We start from the raw sequence: 22,626 nt of genomic DNA on the forward strand, positions 1-22,626 counted from the left end.
CACCTTCTGGTCTGTTTAAAACTCAACCAGAGTGACCTTCTGGTCATACCATTGCTTTGTCAACTTCTGGCTAGCTTCCAAGTTATCAAAAGCCTTCTTCCAGAACGTCTAAATTTGGTTGCGGCAGGTTAGCATGTAGCTAACCACATCCTGAGAGGGCTTCTTTGGAGCTTGCTCCCACTCCCACCCCCCTTCACTAAACTGGCGCCATTCCTGGGTGACCATAGAGGAGTTCAAGAAAGCTCAAACCTACTCCTTTCTACACTATTCTGTGTATGCAAAGAGTAGGCTGGGCAAGAGGACGTCCTGCTTCCACCACATGGGCTCCGGTAGGCCATTCTCATGTCCTTAAGGGTCTTGTTGAATCTCTCAACAATCCCATTAGTCTAGGGGTTATAAGTTATGAAGAACTTCTAGGTTACTCCACATTCCTTCCACATGGACTTCATGTACATGGGCATGAAGTTGATGCCACTGTCTGACACCACTTGCATTGGGAAACCCATCAGGACCCTAGCCACTGCAGGTGTAGTTATGATTTTCAGAGGGATGATCTTTGGTTAGCATGTGGCATGGTCCACCAAATCCTGGGTAAACCTGTTGCACAAGGCAATTTTGGGGTCCAGAGACCAACAATGTAGATGCCCACCCTCTCAACGGGGGTGCCAGCAGGCATGGGAGTCAGGGAAACATTGAGCTTCTTCCCTGTCTTCCCACTGGCTTGGTAAGTGAGACGTGTCTTACAGAAATCATCGGAGACTGTCCACATCTAGGGCCAATAGAAGTGGGCGACAAACCTGTCAAAGCTCCTTGTCCTGTCCCAGATGTCCTGCCAGGGAATCTCATGAGCCAAACCCAGTAGCAAGGCCCTGTAACATTGGGGAACCACCAGCACATGTTGCCCCATGCACAGGCTCTTTAGGCACACTGTAGAGGAGGCTGTTCTCCCACTAAATAAGGTGATCTCCAGAGGTACCGTCAGTTGCCTGGGCAGCGGCCTGCCACCTCAGCCTCTCTGGGGTTAGGCAATCGGTAGGTCCACCCTCAACATGCCACCCGACAAGCTCAGGCAGGTTTCCTACAGAGGCAGTGTCCTCCCTGGTTGGGTCGACGGCCGCCTCCTCCTGCACCTCATCTACCAGTACCATTGGAGCTTCCGAGGCTGGTTTCCGAAGCCATCTGCTATTCCCTTTCTTTGTAGCTGCCTGGACCCTTCTTCCATGCTCCAGGCTCTGTTGACTCTCCTCCCAGGCAGCCTTGCAACACTTCTTGTTGGCCATCTAGGAGTTTGGCTATCCCGTTCACCTCAAATCTCACTGTACCAACTTATGGTTAGAAGTGCACTGCACTCTAACATATACATTAATATACATTAAACATATACATTAAATAAAACCCTACTTACTCTGACACTCTCCTGCAGCGCCTGACTGGTGGAGTTGCAGACTAGTGATTTGGGGAAGCTGCTTCCTTATCTGGGAGACAGACTTTTTTGCCAATCACCACCAAAACATAAAAAATGCCCTACGTATGAATGACCTTTTCAACAAGCTATGGCTGAAGGTGACTGGGCTGGTGCAAGCAACCAAAGTTGAAGTGGCTGAACCAAAGTTGTCTTTTTTTTTATTGATAATCTGTTATCAGGCAGAGGACTAAAGCTGTTTGGGGCCAAACTTAAAATATACAGGCGATCCTGTTTTAAAACATTCAAAAGACTCCTGACTAACAGAACATATCTGAAAGAGACACGTTAGTATTAGATTCCTTACCTTAGAATATCCCCAGGCGTCAGACTGGATCCGGAAATTTTTTGCATAGCAGTACCCTTGCGCGTCGGTAGGCGTCGTCTGCGGCTCCGCGTCCGTCGTCGGCGTCGTGGGCGCCATGATGACGTCGTCGGAGTACTTAGACGCCGCCTCCGCGTGCTGACGTCAGTTCTTCTTTTTTCCGCGCCAGCAAGCGCAGATCTGGAAAAAGCAGTAACCCTAGTCAATTTTGACTAAACTTTTTGATCCTTTTTGATTACTATTTCGAGTCTCTCGACTCCGAAACGGTGCCGATAGGGATGCCCGGCTTCAAGCATTGCGACGATTGCGACCGGCTGATGTCGGTCACGGATCCTCACCGCGTGTGTTTGTCGTGTTTGGGCGTCGACCACGACGACAAGGCCTGCTCCGACTGCCGGGCCCTCTCTTCGAAAGCCAGGCGGGAGCGGTCCCGTAGGCGACTCGAACTCCGGCAGTCGGTCCCGCGCCGCGAGAGGTCCCGATCCCATGGGAGGTCGAGGGACAGGTCGCGGGCCCGGAGCCTCCACAGCTCCGAGAGTAGGCCGCACTCCTCCGGGTCGAAGTCGTCGTCAGGTAAGCGGCACAAGAAGTCCAAGTGGCGTCATCGCTCCTCGGACTCCCCCCGACGCTCGCACGATGCGGCCGGGGGTTCGGGTGACACCGCCCACGCGGCTCCGTCGGAGTCGCGGGCGCCCCGTCCAGCCCCATATCCTACGGTCCCTGGGCTCGACGCGACGCCGGAGGAGGTCGAGCGCTTCCACATGGCCATGAGGAAACTCTCTCCTCCGACGGGCTCCGCGGCGCCTCCGGGCCCAGCGGACCCGTCTGGGGGCCCTAGCGGGTCGGCGGCTCCGGCCCCAACGCCGTCGGGTGCTTCGGCCCCGATGCCGCCGATGCCTTTGGGCCCGGCGCCGCAGGCCCCTGTTATCCCGACGCCGCCGGCGCCTTCGGGCCCGGCGCCGAGAGGTCCAGTTGTTCCGACGACGCCGGCGCCTTCGGGCCCGGCGCCGCAGGACGCCGCTGGTCCTCCTTCGGGATCTGGTTCGTCGCCGGTGGATCTGACGACCTCCCTGGCGTCGGACCCTCAGGTGTCGCCTCCGGCGCCGTCCTCGGGCGGCGCCGACCCCGGTTCTACTTCCGTTCCTGTTCGGCCGTCGGGGCGGCCCCGTTGGGCGCCGCTCCAGACGCCGTTGGGTGAATTTCACTTTTATGAACAGGCCCCATTGGTTGAGGACCCTGAATTTCAGGAGATGGGTGAAGGAGAGGACTGGGAGGGGTCTGAGGACCCTCTGACCAGGGAGTGTCGGTCTCATGAGGACTGGACAGAAGACCTTGGGGAGGCCAGTGGCCTGGACACCTCTCCAGACCCTGGGTTTGTCTCCCCTCCTACCGTGGCTTCGGAGGAGGGGCAACATATAGTGTGGTGCTGATGAGGGCTGCCAAGGCCTTAAACCTTGAGCTCCCCGTCGCAGCCGTGAGGACTAACCTCCTCACTGAGGTCCTTAAACCGCAGTCAAGCTCGGCCGAGCCTCTGCTGCCCTTTAATGAGGCCTTGACTGACGTTCTTCTGGGCACTTGGTCCAAGCCCGCTACGGGTTCGCCCGTAGATAGGAACGTGGCCAGACGCCACCGCCCCGCCCCGGGCGACCCATGTTTTCTGTCCTTCCACCCTACCCCCGAGAGCCTGGTTATCCAGGCCTCCAATTCCCAAACCACATTCCCGTCGGCCCCGCTGAATCGGGAATCCAAGAGGTATGACCAGTATGGGAAGAAGATCTTCTCATCCATTAGTTTGGGCCTGCGGTCTTCCAACACCGCCTGCCTCTTGGGACGTTACACCCACTCTGTGTGGGATAAGGTCGCGGAAGTGCTGCCAGAGTGTCCGTTGGAGGTACGGGCCAAACTCGGCCAAGCCCTTGTGGAGGGCCGGGATGCAGCCAAGTATTCCATCCGGTGTGGGCTGGATACCACTGACTCGCTGGGTAGAGCGATGGCAATGACGGTGGCGGTCAGACGCCACGCCTGGCTGAGATCCGCCAACTTCTCGGCAGATGTCCAGAGCACGCTCATGGACATGCCGTTCGATGGCCGTCGCCTCTTTGGCGACAAGGCAGACCATGCGCTTGAGCGTTTTAAGGACTCCAGGGCTACGGCCAAGTCCTTAGGCCTCTCGGGCCAACGCCAGCAACCGGCTGCCTATCACTCCTTTCGTGGCCACGGAAGGGGTGCGCCCGCACGTGCCGCCAGCCACGCGCCGCAGGGCAATACCCAACGCGGTGGCGGCCGTGGGAACCGCCGTCCGGGCGGTCGTGGGCAGCGGCGAGGTCAGTCCACACCTTCCCCCGCAGCATCCGCCTCAAAACCCTCCTAGTCCGTGCTTTCAGGCCCATGTGACGCCAGTGGGGGGCAGGGTTCGCCATCACCACCTCCACTGGCGCACTGTCACATCGGACAGGTGGGTGCTGCAGATCGTCCGAAGGGGCTACTCCCTCCCCTTCGAGGCGACTCCTCCAACCATGCCACCGCCGAACCACCGTGTATCGGGGGATCACTTGCGACTTCTGCAGGAGGAAGTTACGGCCCTCTTGGCCAAAGGGGCCATCGAGCGCGTTCCTGGGCCAGAAGTAGGGTGTGGTTGCTACTCCCACTACTTTCTGGTACCCAAGAAGGGCAAAGGGGGCCTACGCCCTATCTTGGACCTACGGAACGTCAACGGCTTCCTCCGGAAGGAGAAGTTCAAGATGCTGACACTGGCTCAGGTCTTAGCTGCCCTGGATCCAGGAGACTGGATGGTGGCGTTGGACTTGCAGGACGCTTATTTCCACATCCCCATCCTGCCGGCCCACCGGCGCTACCTGCGGTTCACGGTTGGCCACGAGCACTTTCAGTTTACCGTGCTCCCCTTCGGCCTTACCAGCGCCCCACGGGTGCTCACAAAGGTGATGGCGGTGGTCGCAGCTCATCTGCGCAGGTTGGGGATTTCAGTCTTCCCCTACCTCGACGACTGGCTGTTGAAGGCGGGCTCGCCCCTGACAGTCGTCAGCCACCTCCAGACTACGGCAGACCTCCTGCATCAGCTGGGGTTCTCGATCAATGTGCCAAAGTCACACCTGTGCCCTTCTCAGAAGCTCCTCTTCATCGGAGCGGTTCTAGACTGGGCGCAGTTTCGGGTTTATCCACCCGAGCAGCGGGTCCGGGATATTCAGGCTCTGATTCCCATCTTTCAGCCGTTATCCCGGGTTTCGGTCAGGTTGACGCTGCGGCTTCTGGGGCTGATGGCCTCCTGCTTCTCTTCCAGGGGATCCTCATCAATAGTGATAAGCATTAGAATATTCCCGCCCATGTGCGGGACCCCGGAAACACTATATTATATGTGCCCCACATATAGATATACTCATATATATATAAATACATATATATATATAACATGCAATAGCAGCCAATAGAAACAGAGCTGAAATATGCTGTGTAGAATTTCCACCATACATGTAATAGTAATAAGCATTAGAAACATGAGAAACAACAAAAAAGTTTGTTTAGAAACGGTTTTATTTTAAATTTTATTTATTTTAAATTCTTCTAAAGCGCAAGAATCAATCCCGTAAGGGTATCTCCGCGCTGTGCCAGCAGTAGGAAACTCAGTCAGTGAATAAGGAACATTAGATTAGATGGGCAGAAATGCCTCTTGATAAAGGATAGTTTTTAGTATTTTCCTAAAGGATAGGTAATTAGTAGTTGTTCTGGCTTCAAGGGGCAGTCTGTTCCATAGGGCAGGTCCGACTGAGGAGAAGGCCCGGTCTCCTTGTCTGGACTTCTTTGTGGACGGGGGTTTTAGCAAGGCTTGACTGCTTGAGCGAAGGGACCTACTGGGCTGATATGGCACCAGAGATTGAGACAGGTATTTAGGACCTATGCCATAGATGCATAGATGCATTTAATGCTCAGAAAGCAGTAGAAATTCTTATAACTCACTGGAAGCATAGAAAGCTCCCAGGCTGCATTGCAAACACACAGTCTAAAAAGACTGAAAAGCTAACCTGTAACTGCATAGCAATAAACTGACACCGTGCCTTTAAGGCACTCATGACCCCCAGTATCCCATCATGCCTCAGGGGTGACAGTTAGGTCAGTTGTTCTTTCCGGCTCCTTCAGAGAAGGACCCTGGTTACACAGCGCCACTAATTTTCCTGTTTTTGACAGAAAAACTCTTCACTTTTGACAACTTTTGGTTCTTACTCGACACTTAACATCTTGTCAAGTAAGATACTGTCTTTTTCAGTCATTTTGGTGAGCGTTTTCCCCTGAAAATGCCTTCACTCTTTGACAAATGCCCTTCTTGTGGCAACAAGAAGGCCAAATCAGACAACCACGACGTCTGTATCCTGTGTCTGCCTGAGGAACATGATCCAGGCACCTGTCCTCATTGCGAACACCTGTCAGGAAGAACTTTGAAAGACAGGGAGAGGATTCGCATTTATGGCCTAGCTCATAGGTCATCAAGAGGAAGATCTCCGGTGAGGAAGGACTCCAAGAAGACTCACTCATCTTCCAGAAAGAAGTCTTCACACCCCTCACCCTCAGCGTCGGGCTCGGCGCTGAGAAAAGAACCACCAGTGGATCATTCATCGTCTAAACTACCGTCGACGGCGGGCTCGCCGTCGAAAAGAAGACCAGGTACGTCGACGACGTCGAAGGATCCAGTTCCGTCGTCGAAATCCCCTCCGTCGGCGTCAACCAAGGCGACGTCCGACGTCGAGGAAGGGAACTCCACCGCCGTCAACCGGGTGACGGTCGGCGTCGAGTTCCAAGACCCCTCCGCCGTCGTCAACCAGGCGACGACCGGCGTCGAGGGAGGTCACCCCTCCGCCGTCGTCATCCAGACGTCGACCGGCGTCGAGAAGTGTGACTCCTCCGCCGTCGTCGAAGAAGCGACGTTCGGCGTCGAGGACCAAGACCCCTCCACCGTCGTCAGGGAAGAGTCGATCGGCGTCGAGGATGCAGTCTCCGTCGGTGTCTCGTCAGCTCTCGACGTCGAGGGTGTCCAATACCCCTCCACCGTCGTCGCACAGACATTCGACGTCGAGGCAGAAATCTCCGTCGACGGCTGATCATCCCCGTTCGACATCGAGAGAAGGACCTCCGTCGACGACTGGGCATCGTCACTCGACGTCGAGGCAGGGTACTTCATCGACGACAGGACATCGTCATTCGACGTCGAGACTTCCGTCGACGACTGGGCATCGTCGGTCGACGTCGAGAGAGAGGACTCCGTCGACGGCCGGTACTCGCCGTTCGACGTCGAGACGTGGAACTCCGTCGGCGGCTGCTCATCGCCGCTCGACGTCGAGAGACCATACATCCTCGCATAGACATTCTAAAACAAGATTGTTTGATCCGCCGACTCCCCGAAAGCACTCGACCATGAGGGAAGATCGCTCGGCGTCGAGAGGTTCAGATGTGGTGATGGTAACGGAATCAGCTTCCCGTCATTCCACCTCAAGGTCCTCTGGCTCCTCAACTACATCTTCAAAGTCCAGGAGTCCGGTACGCAAATCACCTGTGCGTCGGACGGACCATTGGGCGGATAAAGTCAGACTGTCACCCAGGTGGTACAGGTCTTTGGACCATTGGAGAGATTCTGGGGCTGCAAAGCGTATGCAAGACTATGCCAGCTCGCACCACAGGTCTCCTCTTCAGAATCTGGTGGAGGAGATGGACAAGCATAGCCCTCCCAGGCACAAATCTCCTGTAAGAACACCACCCAGATCTCCCAGAAGGACCCGATCTCCCAGAAAAGACCCAGAGGTGCGGGTCAGGTCTCGCTCTCCTAGACGAGAAGAGCCTTCGAAACGATCAAAAGAGAGGAGGCACAGTGTCCACCATAGAAGTCGACGTACTCCGTCTACTTCCTCTACCGCTTCTTCCAGGTCTTCCAAGAGGGACTACTCCCCTACTTTGACGGACAGTCCTACGTCCCGATCTTCCCCAGTGGATGACATTGGCACGTATCTGGACGTCTTACAGAGAGGAGCTCAGAAGCTGAACATTGAGATGTCTGTCCCTCAGGTTACAACGACAGTCATTTTTGAAAAAGGGGATCACCCGTCCTCTACTGCCATTAGTTCCGGGGATTATAGATCCTGTCAAGGAGGTATTTCTAACTCCGGCGGCTATCAGGGCGGTGCCAGCCCGCATCCAAAAGAAATACAAACCGGCCTCTTCTGACCCGGTTTTTGTAAGATCGGACCCGCCTGCAGACTCTGTTATTGTGGCGGCGGCGAGGAAGACACACGCAGTGGCAGGTTCCTCTTCCGTCCCCCCAGACAAGGACAGCAAGACGCAAGACTCCTGGGGTCGCAAAGTCTGCAACTCAGCTGCGTCGACTCTTAAAGTTTCTAGTGCGGCTGCACTTCTGGGGCGGTACGACAGAGCCTTATGGGACTCTATGGAAAGGTTCAAAGCCAAGCTGCCAAAAGAAGACCAGCAGGACTTTGAGGAGACCGTCACTGAAGGATGTCTGGTGGCGAATCAGATGATCAGCACGGCTGCGGATGGCGCTGTCCTATCGGCGCATTCCTATTCTCATGGGGTTTGTGCCAGGAGATCGGCATGGTTGCGCTTGACAGGCCTGAAGCCGGATGCTCAACATCGCATCTTTAATCTCCCCTTTTCGGGTTCCGCTCTTTTCGGTGAGCATGCTGACGAAGAAATGACCCGAATGAAGACGGAACTGGACACAGTGAAAGCGGTGGGCTTGGAAAAGAAGAAAGAGTTCAAGCGTCGTTTCAAGCCCAACAGGGGGAGAGGGGCTCAACAGAGGGTTCAAACCCCTCAATGGTCCCAAAGTAAAGCCCAAGGAAAACCCCAGTTTCGGGGTAAACCTGGCAGAGGTAGAGGAGGTCATCAACAATCCTCTACCACTACAAGAGGAGGAAAAGCCTGATCAGTGGCTTCCTCTGGCGCCGTTACCCACTCCAGTGGGAGGAAATGCTTCACAACACCTGGCAGAGTGGGTCAGCATCACCAAGGATCAGTGGGTGCTGAATATACTGCGCAATGGATACAAGCTACGTTTCCTTGCTCCTCCAAAGAGCGCTTCCCCTCACCAACTAAGCTTGCTCCGAAGAGAGGTAACAGTCCTACTGCAAAAAGCGAGCGATAGAGGAGGTTCCTCTCGCTCAAAGAGGAAAGGGAGTCTACTCCAGGTACTTTCTTGTCCCCAAAAAAGATCAGGAGGACAAGTTCAGACCAATACTCGATCTACGACTTCTAAACAAGATCATCATCAGAGAAAAGTTCCGCATGCTGGCTCTTCACCAAATATGCCCACATCTTCAAGTCGGAGATTGGATGTGTTCGGTGGACCTGCAAGATGCGTACTTTCACATCCCAATTGCTCAACAACATCGCAAGTACTTGAGGTTTGTCGTAGGGAACAAGCACTATCGGTACACAGTGCTACCCTTCGGTCTCAAGTCCGCACCACGAGTCTTCACCAAATGCATGGCAGTGGTGGCGGCTTTTTTGCACAAGAAAGGACTCTTCCTATACCCATACTTGGACGACTGGCTCCTAAAAGGTCCGTCTCCAGTGCGGGTAAGACACGATCTACATCTGTGTCTTCTCCAATTGCACAGGCTCGGTCTCCATGTGATTCTGGAGAAGTCAGTCCAGCGGCCTACACAGTCAATTCACTATCTAGGCTCCGTTCTGGACACAAGAGTGGGAAAAACGTTTCCTTCGGAGGAGAGACTTTTTTCCCTGAACCAGAAATGTGGAATTCTGCTAGAATCTCGGCTTCCAACAGCCCGACAAGTAGCATCCCTGCTGGGTTCCATGGCATCCTGCATCTTTCTCATCCCCGTTCATCACCACCCCCTTTTCTGTATCTTTCTCATCCCCAACGCCAGGCTGAGAATGCGGCCTCTACAGCAGGCCCTGGAAGATCAATGGGACCAGGCGACAGGACTTTGGGAGGATCGCATCAAGCTCTCCCAAGTGACGAAAGACGCCATCAAATGGTGGACACGGAGAAAGAATCTGCTGGTGGGGGTTCGGTTTCACCAGCCTCTTCCAATCCAGTCGATAGTGACGGATGCCTCTCTGCAAGGTTGGGGAGCACATATGGGTCCTCTTCAGATTCAAGGCCTGTGGTCTGCGCAGGAGCAGACATACCACATCAATATGCTGGAACTCAGAGCGGTATTCCTGGCTCTCAAAGCTTTTTTACCAGCGATAGAGTCCAACTCAGTCCTAGTTCAGACGGACAACACGACCACCATGTTCTATCTGAACAAACAAGGAGGCACAAGATCTCGCCCTCTGTCTCGAGAGGCTCAGGCAATCTGGCATTGGCTCCTCTCTCGAGACCTCACGATAGTGGCGGTGCACCTTCCAGGCGAGTTGAACGTAAAAGCAGACGCACTCAGCAGGCACTTCGAAGATCAGCCAGACTGGGTGCTAAACGACGAAGTGCTGGAAGAGCTTTTTCGTTGCTGGGGTCGTCCAACCATAGATTTGTTTGCAGACGACGAAAACTCCAAATGCCACGCCTTCGCGTCCAGGTTCCACCGGCCAGGGACTCAGGGGAATGCTCTACTGATGGATTGGTCAGGGACATTCGCTTACGCGTTTCCTCCCCTGGCTCTCATTCCGAGAGTAGTTTCCAAGCTCTGCAGATCGGACATGGACATGATCCTGATAGCTCCGGATTGGCCACGACAGTGGTGGTACCCGGACCTTCTACTTCTGTCTGTGTGTCCACACAGACGACTTCCTTGCAGGCCGGATCTGTTGAGCAAGATGAACGGGAGGATAATGCATCCCAACCTCCCATCATTGAACCTAACAGCATGGCTCCTGAGGTCCTGCAATATGGGCATTTGAACTTGCCTCCTGAGTGCATGAACATTTTAAAGGAGGCCAAGAGACCCTCCACGAGAGCGTCTTATGCGTTTAAGTGGAAGCGGTTTTTCTTATGGTGTAAAGATCACCACCTTGACCCGATAAAAGGACAGGAGGACGTCATCTTGCCTTTCCCTAGCTACTGCTGGTTTGAAATACGCTTCTATTAGGGTGCATTTGTCAGCCATAGTTGCATATAGAAAATCACCAGATCAGGTTTCTTTTTTTCAGGTTCCAGTGGTTAAGGACTTCCTCCAGGGGTTGAAGAAAGTCTATCCCCCTGTGCGAAATCCTTCTCCCCCATGGGAATTAAACCTGGTGCTATCCAGGTTAATGTCACCACCTTTTGAGCCCATCCACAAGGCCTCTTTGCAGCATCTCTCTTGGAAGGCGGCCTTTTTGGTGGCGATTACCTCGGCTCGCAGAGTCAGCGAGATTCAAGCTCTCTGTGCGAAAGAACCATACACTATCTTTCATCACAATAGGGTAGTCCTAAGGGCTCATCCGGCTTTCTTACCTAAAGTCATCTCTGATTTTCATATAAATCAATCCATTTCCCTACCGTCATTTTTTCCAAATCCAACGACCCCAGCCGAGCGGTCACTGCACTCCTTAGATCTTAAAAGAGTGCTCAAGTTCCATCTGGAAATGACCAAAGGGATTAGAAAAACGGATCAACTGTTTGTGAACTATGGTTCAATGCGAACAGGTTTTCCGGCAGCCAAGAGGTCCATCGCGAGATGGATTGTCTCTTGCATAAAATTGGCTTATCAGCTTGCAGGCAAGCCTTTGTTGCAGTCACCCAAAGCGCATTCCACTAGAGGGAAGGCCGCTACAGTGGCCTTCTTGCACGACATTCCAATGTCGGAGATTTGCAAGGCTGCGACTTGGAAATCAGTTCATACCTTTACGAGACATTACTGTCTCGAGTCTGATTCCAGGGCCGATACTCAAGTAGGACAAGCCTCTTTGAGGAATCTATTTGGGTAGCCTACGGCCTGTACAAGCTTAGTAGTTACTAGGCTTCATATGGTTATTACTGTATTGTTACTCCTTTGCCCGCAGGGAGATGAGGTGAGGCTCGCTATTCTATTCTAATGCTTATGACTATTGATGAGGATCCCCTGGAAGAGAAAGATTAGTTACTTACCTGTAATCCTAGTTCTCTTCCAGGGGTATCCTCATCAAAGTCATAAGCAACCCTCCCGCCTCCCCGGGCAAAGGACATTCTTTGATAAGGAGATATTGTTAACCTATTTGTTATTGGGTTTATTTTCAGTCTCCGAAAAGAACAACTGACCTAACTGTCACCCCTGAGGCATGATGGGATACTGGGGGTCATGAGTGCCTTAAAGGCACGGTGTCAGTTTATTGCTATGCAGCTACAGGTTAGCTTTTCAGTCTTTTTAGACTGTGTGTTTGCAATGCAGCCTGGGAGCTTTCTATGCTTCCAGTGAGTTATAAGAATTTCTACTGCTTTCTGAGCATTAAAACAGTTTCTAAACAACCTTTTTTGTTGTTTCTCATGTTTCTAATGCTTATTATTATTACATGTATGGTGGAAATTCTACACAGCATATTTCAGCTCTGTTTCTATTGGCTGCTATTGCATGTTATATATATATATATATGTATTTATATATATATGAGTATATCTATATGTGGGGCACATATAATATAGTGTTTCCGGGGTCCCGCACATGGGCGGGAATATTCTAATGCTTATGACTTTGATGAGGATACCCCTGGAAGAGAACTAGGATTACAGGTAAGTAACTAATCCATCCTGCTGGTGCATCACGCCAGATGGCGGATGCGGGCTCTGCAGTGGGACCTGAAGTTTCAGTGGGCCCAGCATCAAGGCAACCTATCCGGCCATGTCCTGATCTCGGAGGGCACTGCGAGACAGTTGCAGTGGTGGCTCACGGACTGCGATTGGGTCTGCGGCAGATCCCTCTCCCTTCCCCAACCGGAGCACGTAGTTGTGACGGAGGCGTCCCTCCAGGGCTGGGGAGGCCACATGGGAGAGGCGGAGGTCAGAGGCCTCTGGTCTCCGGCGGAGACTCGACTCCACATCAACATGTTGGAGCTTCGGGCGATTCGTCTAGCACTGAAGGCATTCCTCCCCTCTGTCCGGGGGAGTGTAGTGCAGGTGTTCACGGACAACACCACCGCCATGTGGTACTGCAACAAACAGGGCGGGGTGGGGTCGTGGACCCTTTGCCAGGAGGCTCTGCGCCTTTGGCAATGGCTGGAACATCAGGGTGTGACCCTGGTGGTTCAACACCTGGCAGGTTCTCTGAACGCCAGGGCAGACGAACTCAGCCGCAGGTGCATGATGGATCACGAATGGCGTCTGAACTCGGACGTGGCGCAAGGCCTCTTTCAGCAATGGGGAGAGCCTTGGTTAGATCTATTCGCCACCGAAGAGAACGTGCAATGTCATCAGTTCTGCGCGTTGGAATTTCCAAGGCGGCACTCGCTCGGAGACGCTTTTCGGCGCGAGTGGAGCTGCGGTCTATTGTACGCCTTTCCGCCTATACCACTTCTGCCCAGAGTGCTGAAGAAGATCAGGCGCGACCGGGCCCAAGTCATCCTTGTGGCTCCGGACTGGGCTCGAAGGTACTGGTATCCCGAGCTACTCAGTATGTCAGTCAATCCCCTGGTTCGTCTGCCTCTTCGGGAGGACCTTCTGTCGCATAGCAGGGGACGGTCCTCCACCCGGACCTGTCCAGTCTCCACCTCCATGCTTGGAGATTGAGCGGCGACAGTTGAGGCCATTTGACTTGCCTCCTGAAGTCTGTAATGTCATTCTGACAGCCAGGCGTCCCTCCACAAAGTCGGTATACGCCTGCAGGTGGAACAGATTCGTGGCATGGTGCACAGCAAAGGCTGTGGATCCTCTTGCTGCCCCTCTTTCAGAGGTTCTTCTCTTCCTTCTTTCTCTTGCCCAGCAGGGCTCTGCTCTGGGCACTATCAAGGGCTACCTTTCTGCCCTTTCAGCCTTTCTCAGGCTACCTGATCAGCCTTCTTTGTTCAAGTCCCCTATTGTGAACAGATTTCTTAAAGGCATCACTCACACTTTTCCTCCTGTTCCGTTTGTGATGCCTCAGTGGGACTTGAACCTGGTTCTGACTTTTCTGATGTGCGCTCCCTTTGAGCCACTTCACAATTGCCCTCTTCGCCTTCTGACTCAGAAGACTGCTTTCCTGGTTGCCATCATCTCTGCCAGGAGAGTGAGTGAGCTCCAAGCTCTTTCTTGTACTCCACCTTTCCTTTCTGTCCATCCGGACAAAGTGGTGCTACGTACCAAACCATCTTTCCTGCCCAAGGTCGTCACGGCCTTCCACATTGGGCAGTCTATCACCTTGCCTACCTTCTTTCCGCCACCGCATCCCTCTAAAGAGGAAGAGCGGCTCCATCGTCTGGACCCAAAACGTGCGCTCTCGTTTTATCTGGATCGCACACGCCAGTTCCGGGTGGATGACCAACTCTTTGTTGGTTACGTGGGCGCTAAGAAGGGGAAAGCGGTGCACAAGCGGACCATCTCCCGGTGGATCATCTTGTGTATCCAGGCATGCTACTCCTTGGCTAGGAAGGAGCCCCCTGCTGGATTGCGGGCTCATTCTACCCGAGCCACGGCGACTACCACTGCCCTGGGCAGGGGTGTGCCCTTACAAGACATCTGTCAGGCAGCTACGTGGGCATCGCTGCACACGTTTGCGAGACACTACTGCCTGGACAGCCAAGTCCGGAGGGATGGCTTCTTTGGCCGTTCCGTCCTCCAGGACTTTCTGGTGTGAGTATTGGTTCGCAGACCCACCACCGGGGTTGGTATTGCTGGGGTATCTATTCTAAGGTAAGGAATCTAATACTAACGTGTCTCTTTCAGATGCACAAGTTACTACTTGTGTAACGATATATCTGTAAGAGACATTAGTTAGTATTAGATTCCTTACCGACCCGCCCATCCTCCCCGTTCTGCGAACCAATATCTAGGGTTAGGGTTGTCCCCTTTCAGGGCCCTAGTTTCAATGGCACCAGTTTTGGTTTTTAACATGGCTCTGCGTTTCTGGCGCGGAAAAGCTGTGTCTAAGAACTGACGTCAGCACGCGGAGGTGGCGTCTAAGTACTCCGACGACGTCATCACGGCGCCCACGACGCCGACGACGGACGCGGAGCCGCAGACGACGCCTACCGACGCGCAAGGGTACTGCTACGCAAAAAATTTCCGGATCCAGTCTGACGCCTGGGGATATTCTAAGGTAAGGAATCTAATACTAACTAATGTCTCTTACAGATATATCGTTACACAAGTAGTAACTTGTGCATTAACTACACAGTGGTTTTCCCATAATAACAACCAAGATGTAATCTACTCTGAAGAATCTGATTGATCGAAGTTCTCAGTTGTTGTGTAATTGATTGGCTGTTTTTCAGCTCTAGCCTGCTTAAAATCATGCCACTTTTCCACCACTGGGCATTCGCCAGTCATTGCACGGACTGGTACACGTTTGTCACTCAAGGTATCCAACACTTGCTTTCATTGGACTTCTTGAGTTTTGTCAGTAATAGGGCAGAATAACATTTGCAGTTCAGTGCACATGCCTATCAGAGACCAATGTGACATCTTTCTGCTTCTTGACTATCATTGATTGTTTGTCTGTATTATGACTGTCCCTCTTTCACAGGTGGCAACTGAGATGTGTTTTGTTTGATTAAGAAAATATTTTTCCTAATTTATTTTTTCATTCTATGTCAGGTATGTCAAGTATGCTTGTGAAGGAGTCCACTACATGCAATGAAAACAAGACCTCTATTCCAAAGTCTGTACTTAACCAATATCAAACACTCCAAAGTGAGGACAAGCACACCCTCTCCACTGATGGTACAAAGGCATTTAAAAGAATTGGGAATCATCTACACCATCAGAAATACCATGGGCTAAAGAAGCGCTTTCCCTGTAGCTATTGTGGAAAGGGTTTTGCTCACAAGTCCTATCTTCTTCGTCACCAGAGAATCCATACCAGTGAGAAGCCCTTTTCCTGTACTGAATGTGGGAAAGGTTTTACTCAGCCGGGAGGGCTTAAACGTCACCAGAACATACATAAGGGTGAGCTTCAGAAACCCTTTCCTTGCTATGAATGTGGGAAGTGCTTTGTGTCCAAGTCAGATTTTCAGCATCACCACAAAAGCCATATTAACAGCTTTGCGTTTAAATTAGACTTTCATCAAGACCAGAAAATTCAAAATGACGAAAAGCCATTTGCCTGCACTGAATGTGGGAAGAGATTTACTCTCAAAGCAAACCACAAACGCCATCTGAAAATCCACAAAGGTGAAATTGAGAAACGCTTTTCCTGCAGTGAGTGTGGTAAGTGCTTTACTCACCAACCAGGACTTGAACGCCACCTGAAAATCCACAGGGGTGCAATTGAGAAACCCTTTATCTGCAGCGAGTGTGAGAAGAGATTTGTCTATAAGTCACATTTAGAACGTCACAGAAGAATCCACACTGGTGAGAAGCCCTTTGTTTGCACTGTGTGTGGAAAAAGGTTTATTCAAAGGTCAAATCTTCGACATCACCTGGGAACCCATAAAGAAGCCACTTTCATTCAATCATTATGAAAAGATTTTTAATCAGCGCACACATTTTAAACATATCCAGATAATCCACACAGGTGAGAAACAATTTTCATGCATCTAATGTGTGAAGAGTTTTATGTATGAAACAGACCTTCAGTATCATGAGTTATTTTCTTGCACTCAGTAGAAGAAGAGCTTGGTGAATAAGTGATCTTCACTGTCACCAGACGTTTCACATGGGTGAGAAGCCATTTGCATACACAGAATGCAGTAAGAGGTTTGTTAAAAAGGACATTCTATGACCCTATATTGTCTACACTGGTTGGAACCCTAGAAGTTGATAGATCATTTCACAAAAGTTATCTTCAACATCACAAGAGAATTTTCACCTGGAACTTCAATTATGAACTTCAAATGAGTATTCATATCAATTGACAGTTGATTCCCTACACCAATGATGGGAAAATAAGTTGTAGATCTGCTTTGTGTTATTTACAGCTTCTTCAGTTGAAGTTTATTTGCCTGATCGTTTATACATTCTCACCTACTGCCACCCATCTGAGAAAGCTAGTGTGGAAAGGAATAACTGCATCTGGTATTTCCTGTAGTTGGAACTGTTCAATAGTGATCTGCTGCACTTTGCTTATTAAGTCTGCACTAAGTACTTCTCTCTATATTTTTTTTAATTTCTTTTAGCCTGGGTCTTACTTAATGTCATTTATATGGTGGTCTTAACTGTAAATAAATGAACCTTGTCTTTCCACAAAAAGATGAATTTGGACTGTGAACACCTCTGTTCGAGGCATATGGGCTGCAGACCACACACTTTTGCATTAGATCATCATCTGGTGGTGGGCCCGGATGATTACACAATCAATTCAATTCAAAATCTTTATTCGAATTTTTGCAAATTCATAAAAGCAATTCACACAATCCCAAATCAAATTACCATAGTTACAAAATACAGCATATTATTAAATACAATCAATTTATCTGTAAAGTCGGAAATTTACTAAGGGTGCTCCATAGTTTTCCGAACATGAGTAATAACCCTTAGAAAAGTGCTAGTGCGAAATATCAACTCTTCATTATTCAAAGTTAACATCATCAAATTTGATTCCTCCAAAGAACGTGGTCTATTTTTTTTAAAATACGGGGCTAAAATCCATTAAAAATATTTTTGATAAAATTTACAAAAGAAGAAAAAGTGTAATTCAGTTTGCAAACTCCTATCATCACATGGGCACAAATTATTTCCAGATTTTAGGGATGAGTAACCTAATGGGAAGCATAATAGAAATCTAATTGAGCCTCCCCTAAGGCGAAAGAGTAAGGACCTTTCCCAGCTTGTCATTGGCAGCATGAGATACAATGGGATTGGTTGTGTGTACAGATCTTTATCCACATAGGCCTTAATTGTTGGTTTGGTTAATTCCCTTGCCAGTCTTTCTTCTCTATAAAGTGCGTACAATGCGGATCTTAAAATGTTTTTATCTTCCAGTTCAATTTTCCCAGGGTCAAGAAAGAGATATCATTTGCCTACGCTACTCAATTCTTTAAAAACTCCAGAGAGTCAGGGGATTAGCATCCCTTTTTCACAATTGAGGCAGTCTCTTATAATGTCATGGGTTAGACCAGCCAAGTTGTTCTTCCAGATAGCGAGCCAAAACATTGCCGGTCTGGAGGCAATAAAATCCGATAAATAGTGCAAATTCAGTTCGCAGTGGCAGATGTATTCTGAGGAGGAAATAGGTGCTCCGAGAATTTTCCTGCAGAAGCGGTTTTCCTCAGTCTGAATACTCTGTGTTTTGCCCAAGCCCTAGATCTCTGCCCCATAGGTGGCTACTGGCACACATTGTGATTTAAAAAAAATTTAAATTGCTTTTGTGGCATCTATTTTCTTAGGCCGTGGAAGGCTAAGAATAGAGTTAATGGATTTTGAGAACTTGCTCGTGGCGTGGACCAAATGTCCACCCCACGAGCCGCTCGCAGCAAAAACCATTCCTAAATAGGGAAAAGTGTTAGTGGAGTAAAGTTTATCAGAATCCACCGCAATAACACTTAGTTGTCTCTTCCCCGGGCCACAGGAAGAAATAAAAGATTTTTTTAAATTTCCCTCCCCAATTTCCCAAGTTCCCTCCCCAGCTTCCCCATTCTTCATCCCATTCTTGATAGCCTGGTATACTCCAATTCCTGTCGTGACCTAGCCAGGCAGGACTCCTGGAGGGATAGAAGAAGGAGAGTTGTTTTGTTTCTATATGTTTATAGGGGGCCTGTGTGTCCCAAGAACATATGTAGTCTACAGTACGGGCGTCCTCAAAATTAATTATGACACAGTCACCCTGGATACTTTTACGCTCTTTCCCTATCCAGGGTACTCTGCGCACTGACAGAATCCTACTTGTACAATGTGGGGGGAGGGGATGATTAGCGTTAAGCCAATAATGTACTTTATTTTTTAGAGACCAACTTGTTTCAGTTATATGGTCCGCTACCTCTGGGACCCCAGTCATAACTACGGGCTTGCTTCTGGGGGAAGATGAACTGTGCGTCTATGCTCTTTTTCTTTTTCTTTTTCTTTTTCTCCCCTCTTCTGGTCCTTGTCCTTGTCCTTATCCGGGGGCACTAGAGTTGTCCTAGTTTGACTTCCTATTTGTTTAGTGTGTTGGGGAGGTGCAGAATTATTTGTCGACTTGACTGGATTTTTATTAACTTGGGCTGCTGGTGTCTTTGATGTTAGTGTTGTATTCAATACTTGTGCCATCGTCTTCTTAGCCCCCGGGTCTGCTATGTTGCTATTTATTGGTTTTGTCCCACCTGGTAGAATAGCCGCGGGGTTAGATATGTTCGAGGCTTTCTTAGGGATGTTTTTAGGGATGTTTTTAGCCGAAACATTAAGCCCAGCCAGTTGTTTCTCTATATTTGAAAGTCTGGTCTCTATTGGGGAGAGATATGATTTTAAAAGTTCCCCAATTTTTTCTAACAAATTACTAGTTGCTTCGCAGCAATTGCGTGTATCCCCCCCAGTAGTCTGGATCTCTATATTTCCTGAGTCAAAATCCTCATTTGTCTCATCAATATTTGGTTTACTATTCCTATCTTTACTTGGTTTTTTTCTTCGGTGCAATCTTCTCCTTAACCATTGGTATCTTTACTTGTTTCTTTTGTTTCTGTATGGCACCCTCCCTCCTACCCCTTAACTCTCTGTTCCTTACTTCATCTGGTGTATGGTTGATAACTAAGTCAGGTGTCTTTTCTAGTGCCAGACTTAGTTGGGAAACAGATAAAACTTCAGATGCAGACAGGTCCACTATATTTGGCATCCTGTCATCATGTAAGGACCCGGAGTCCTGAGTTCGTATTGGCGTTCTAGCTAGAGCAAGAAGTCCCATAGATGAACGTCTAGCTTGTTGTAGATCTTGGGATACTCTACGTTCAAAGAGAATAATACCTTGGTCTATAACATCATTCGCTCTAGTTATGAAGCTATCCAAGGGGCCAATTATCTGCTCTTGTTCCGCTGCAGTTTTGCTTCTACTACCCCTCGTAGACATGATGTGTGTCGAGGTGTGTTTAGCGATAATCAACTAATACCAGAGGGTAATGCAAATCATACAAACGATGTGTCTTTATGGAAAATACACAAACCAGGGGGGGGGGGGGCCCGGTCCGGTCACAAACGGTCTCTAACAGGCTACAACGGGCCCGCCCTTGGCAGCGTGAGGAGGGACTTGTAATATAGATGAGATAAGGCGACCAGGAGGCGGGGCAGTCAGGGGGCGCAGACCAGATGGCACAGGTCAAGCAGGGATTCCTGGGAATGCGAGTCCCTGCAGCGCTCCACCCCTGATTCCCTCTCACCTCTCTCCCCAGACAAACGGTAAGGTGATGGCCCCAGGCGGTATAGCACACCGCGCAGCGGCACCCGCGAAGCGGGTGCGGCAAGACGTAGGTAAGGGGCTCCCGTCCAGGAGGCAGCATCCCAGGTGCAGTTCCTTTACAGTTTCAGGCGTCCAGAGTTCTAAAATGATTACACTTTGTTGTTGTCTTGGAAGAGTCTTTGTCTGCTAGGTGACTCCTCCCTTAGACCGTTGTGCGCATGGGCATCGACTCCATCCTCAGATTGTTTTTTCCCGCCATCGGGCTCGGATGTGTTCATCGTTCGGCCCCTACAACATCAATATCGTCTTTGACACTGATTTCGGTCACCCGCGTCAAAGAGAGGATCCACTTCTCCATTCCAGCGCTCATCGGGGCCGTTGGGCCCAACTGCGCCACTGGGCCTTTGGCTCATGGAAAGAACACCATTCAAGAAGTGCCCTCCGTGTGGACACAAGTTTCCCCACACCGACCTGCATGAGGTTTGCAACTTGTGCTTGTCTCCAGAGCACGAGAGTCGAGACTGTGAGGCCTACGCTTCGTTCCGGTCCAAGAAAACAATCAGGGATCGTCGAGCTCGAAGAGCTATGGAGTAGTCATCGTCGTCGACACCAGACCTCATCCAACGAGGCGCCGATCGAGGTAGACGTCGAAGAACAACAAGAAGACGTCGCTTCTGAAGCAGAGTCAGCTTCTGGTGAGGAGGATCGATCCGAAGATGACGATCTTCTTCCAGCTGGTCAACAGGTCGTGAGTAAGAGCGTCGACCCTGTTCACCCCCCCATACCGGGACAGGCTTTGGTTCCACCCCCGCCTTCGGGTCCGGGTGCACACCGATCGAAACCTTCCGACGCCCCGCCTACGGGCTCGCAGCGAAGAGTATTAAAAAGCCTCCAGTCGGCTCGGGCTCGAGTCAGACTGTCGGTCCCGAAAAGCAGAAAGGGCTTAAACCGAAGTTAACACCTGCACCGACACACCCATCAATGCCGAAAGTTACCGAACCGAAACCAAGTTCGGCACCGAAAGAGGTGCCGAAACCAAGTTCGGCACCGAAAAACGTTCCAAAAGTTACGGAAACAAAGACAACTCCGGTAGCGAAAAAAGCAGACCCGAAAGCGGTTTCCATATCGAATCACTCTTCAGCACCGAAAGCTTCGGATCTAAAAAGCACAGATCCAAAGAAAAAGCTAGAAAAGTCTTCGGAACCAAAATCGCAAACTGTTTCCAAGGCAATAAACACTGTGAAGGCTAAGCCTGATGGTTCCAAACCACATAAATCGGCACCGAATAAGGATTTACCTATAGAAGAGCTTTTCCAACCTGATGTAAGGCAAAAGACTCTAAAAATTCATCCAAAGACTGTAAAAGTGTACACAGTGCCTGAAAAGAGGAAAATGGACTGTCCTAAACCATCTCCTGTTCCTCCAAAGAAGCATGTTTAGACTTCCCCTACAAATATTCCTTCACCAGAAATACTACCAGATATTTCTCCTGTGCACTCACCAGCTAGTACACATAGTATAATACCACACGAGGAGGATTATGGGGATACATACTCACAACAGAGTTATCAGCAAATAGATTACATGAATGACCCAGATGATATGGCTGGATCATCAGTTGACCCATGGGAGGATTACAATGCACCAGGTGCACCAGATCTACCACAAGACGAGGCATACCCGTCTAGGCCATCTCCACCAGATGACACCATTGGGTTCACACAACTCATCCATAGAGCAGCTACTTTTCATGGTGTAGACCTGCATACAGATCCAATAAAAGAGGATTTTCTTTTGGATACACTGTTAACGTCCCATAAAACCACTACCACACTTCCAATACTTAATGGAGTGGTAAGACACGCACCAGAAATATTTAAAGACCCAGTCAGGGCCAGGGTAATTAACCCCAGACTGGAAAAGAAATATAAAGCGGCTCCCTCTGATCCTGCATACATTAAGGGGCAGTTGCCACTAGACTCTCTGGTAGTGTCAAATGCGAGAAAAAGAGCCAACTCGCAAAAAACAGGGGATGCTCCATCCCCTGACAAAGAACCAAAGCTTTTAGATGCTTCAGGGAAACGCACTTTATCACAAGCTGACAATATATGGAGGATTGCTAACACTCACGCTCTGTTAGCAATATACGACAGAGCTCATTATTATGAGCTTGAGTCACTCATGCAACACCTGCCAGAACACTATAAGGCTAGGGCTGCTGACTTAATAAAGGAAGGAAAAGTTATAACTAATACCTCCATAAGATGCGAGCTAGACACTGCAGACACCACATCTAGAGCAGTAAATACAGGGGTATTGTTGCGTAGGCATGCATGGCTAAATATCTCTGGCTTCAAACCTGAAGTACAAGCCAGTATATTAAACCAGCGATTTGTCCAGCAACATCTTTTCGGTCCAAATGTAGACAGTGCACTAGAAAAGATGAAGAAAGATACGGATACCGCAAA

At 50.1% G+C, this 22,626-nt stretch overlaps 1 protein-coding gene across 2 annotated transcripts in view; it reads left to right on the plus strand.

Moving 5' to 3' along the window:
* The window catches only part of LOC144756217 (uncharacterized), a 153,411-nt gene extending 136,359 nt beyond the window's left edge, over positions 1–17,052 (plus strand). For both annotated transcript variants that reach the window (XM_078645831.1, XM_078645832.1), the window contains one exon: positions 15,454–17,052. In XM_078645831.1, the coding sequence (XP_078501957.1) occupies positions 15,454–16,319 (866 nt within the window). In that variant the 3' untranslated portion in view covers positions 16,320–17,052. The remainder of the gene's footprint in view (positions 1–15,453) is intronic.
* The last annotated feature ends 5,574 nt before the right edge of the window (positions 17,053–22,626 follow it).

This window comes from Lissotriton helveticus, chromosome 5_1, assembly GCF_964261635.1.
Source record: "Lissotriton helveticus chromosome 5_1, aLisHel1.1, whole genome shotgun sequence".
Lineage (NCBI taxonomy): Eukaryota > Metazoa > Chordata > Amphibia > Caudata > Salamandridae > Lissotriton > Lissotriton helveticus.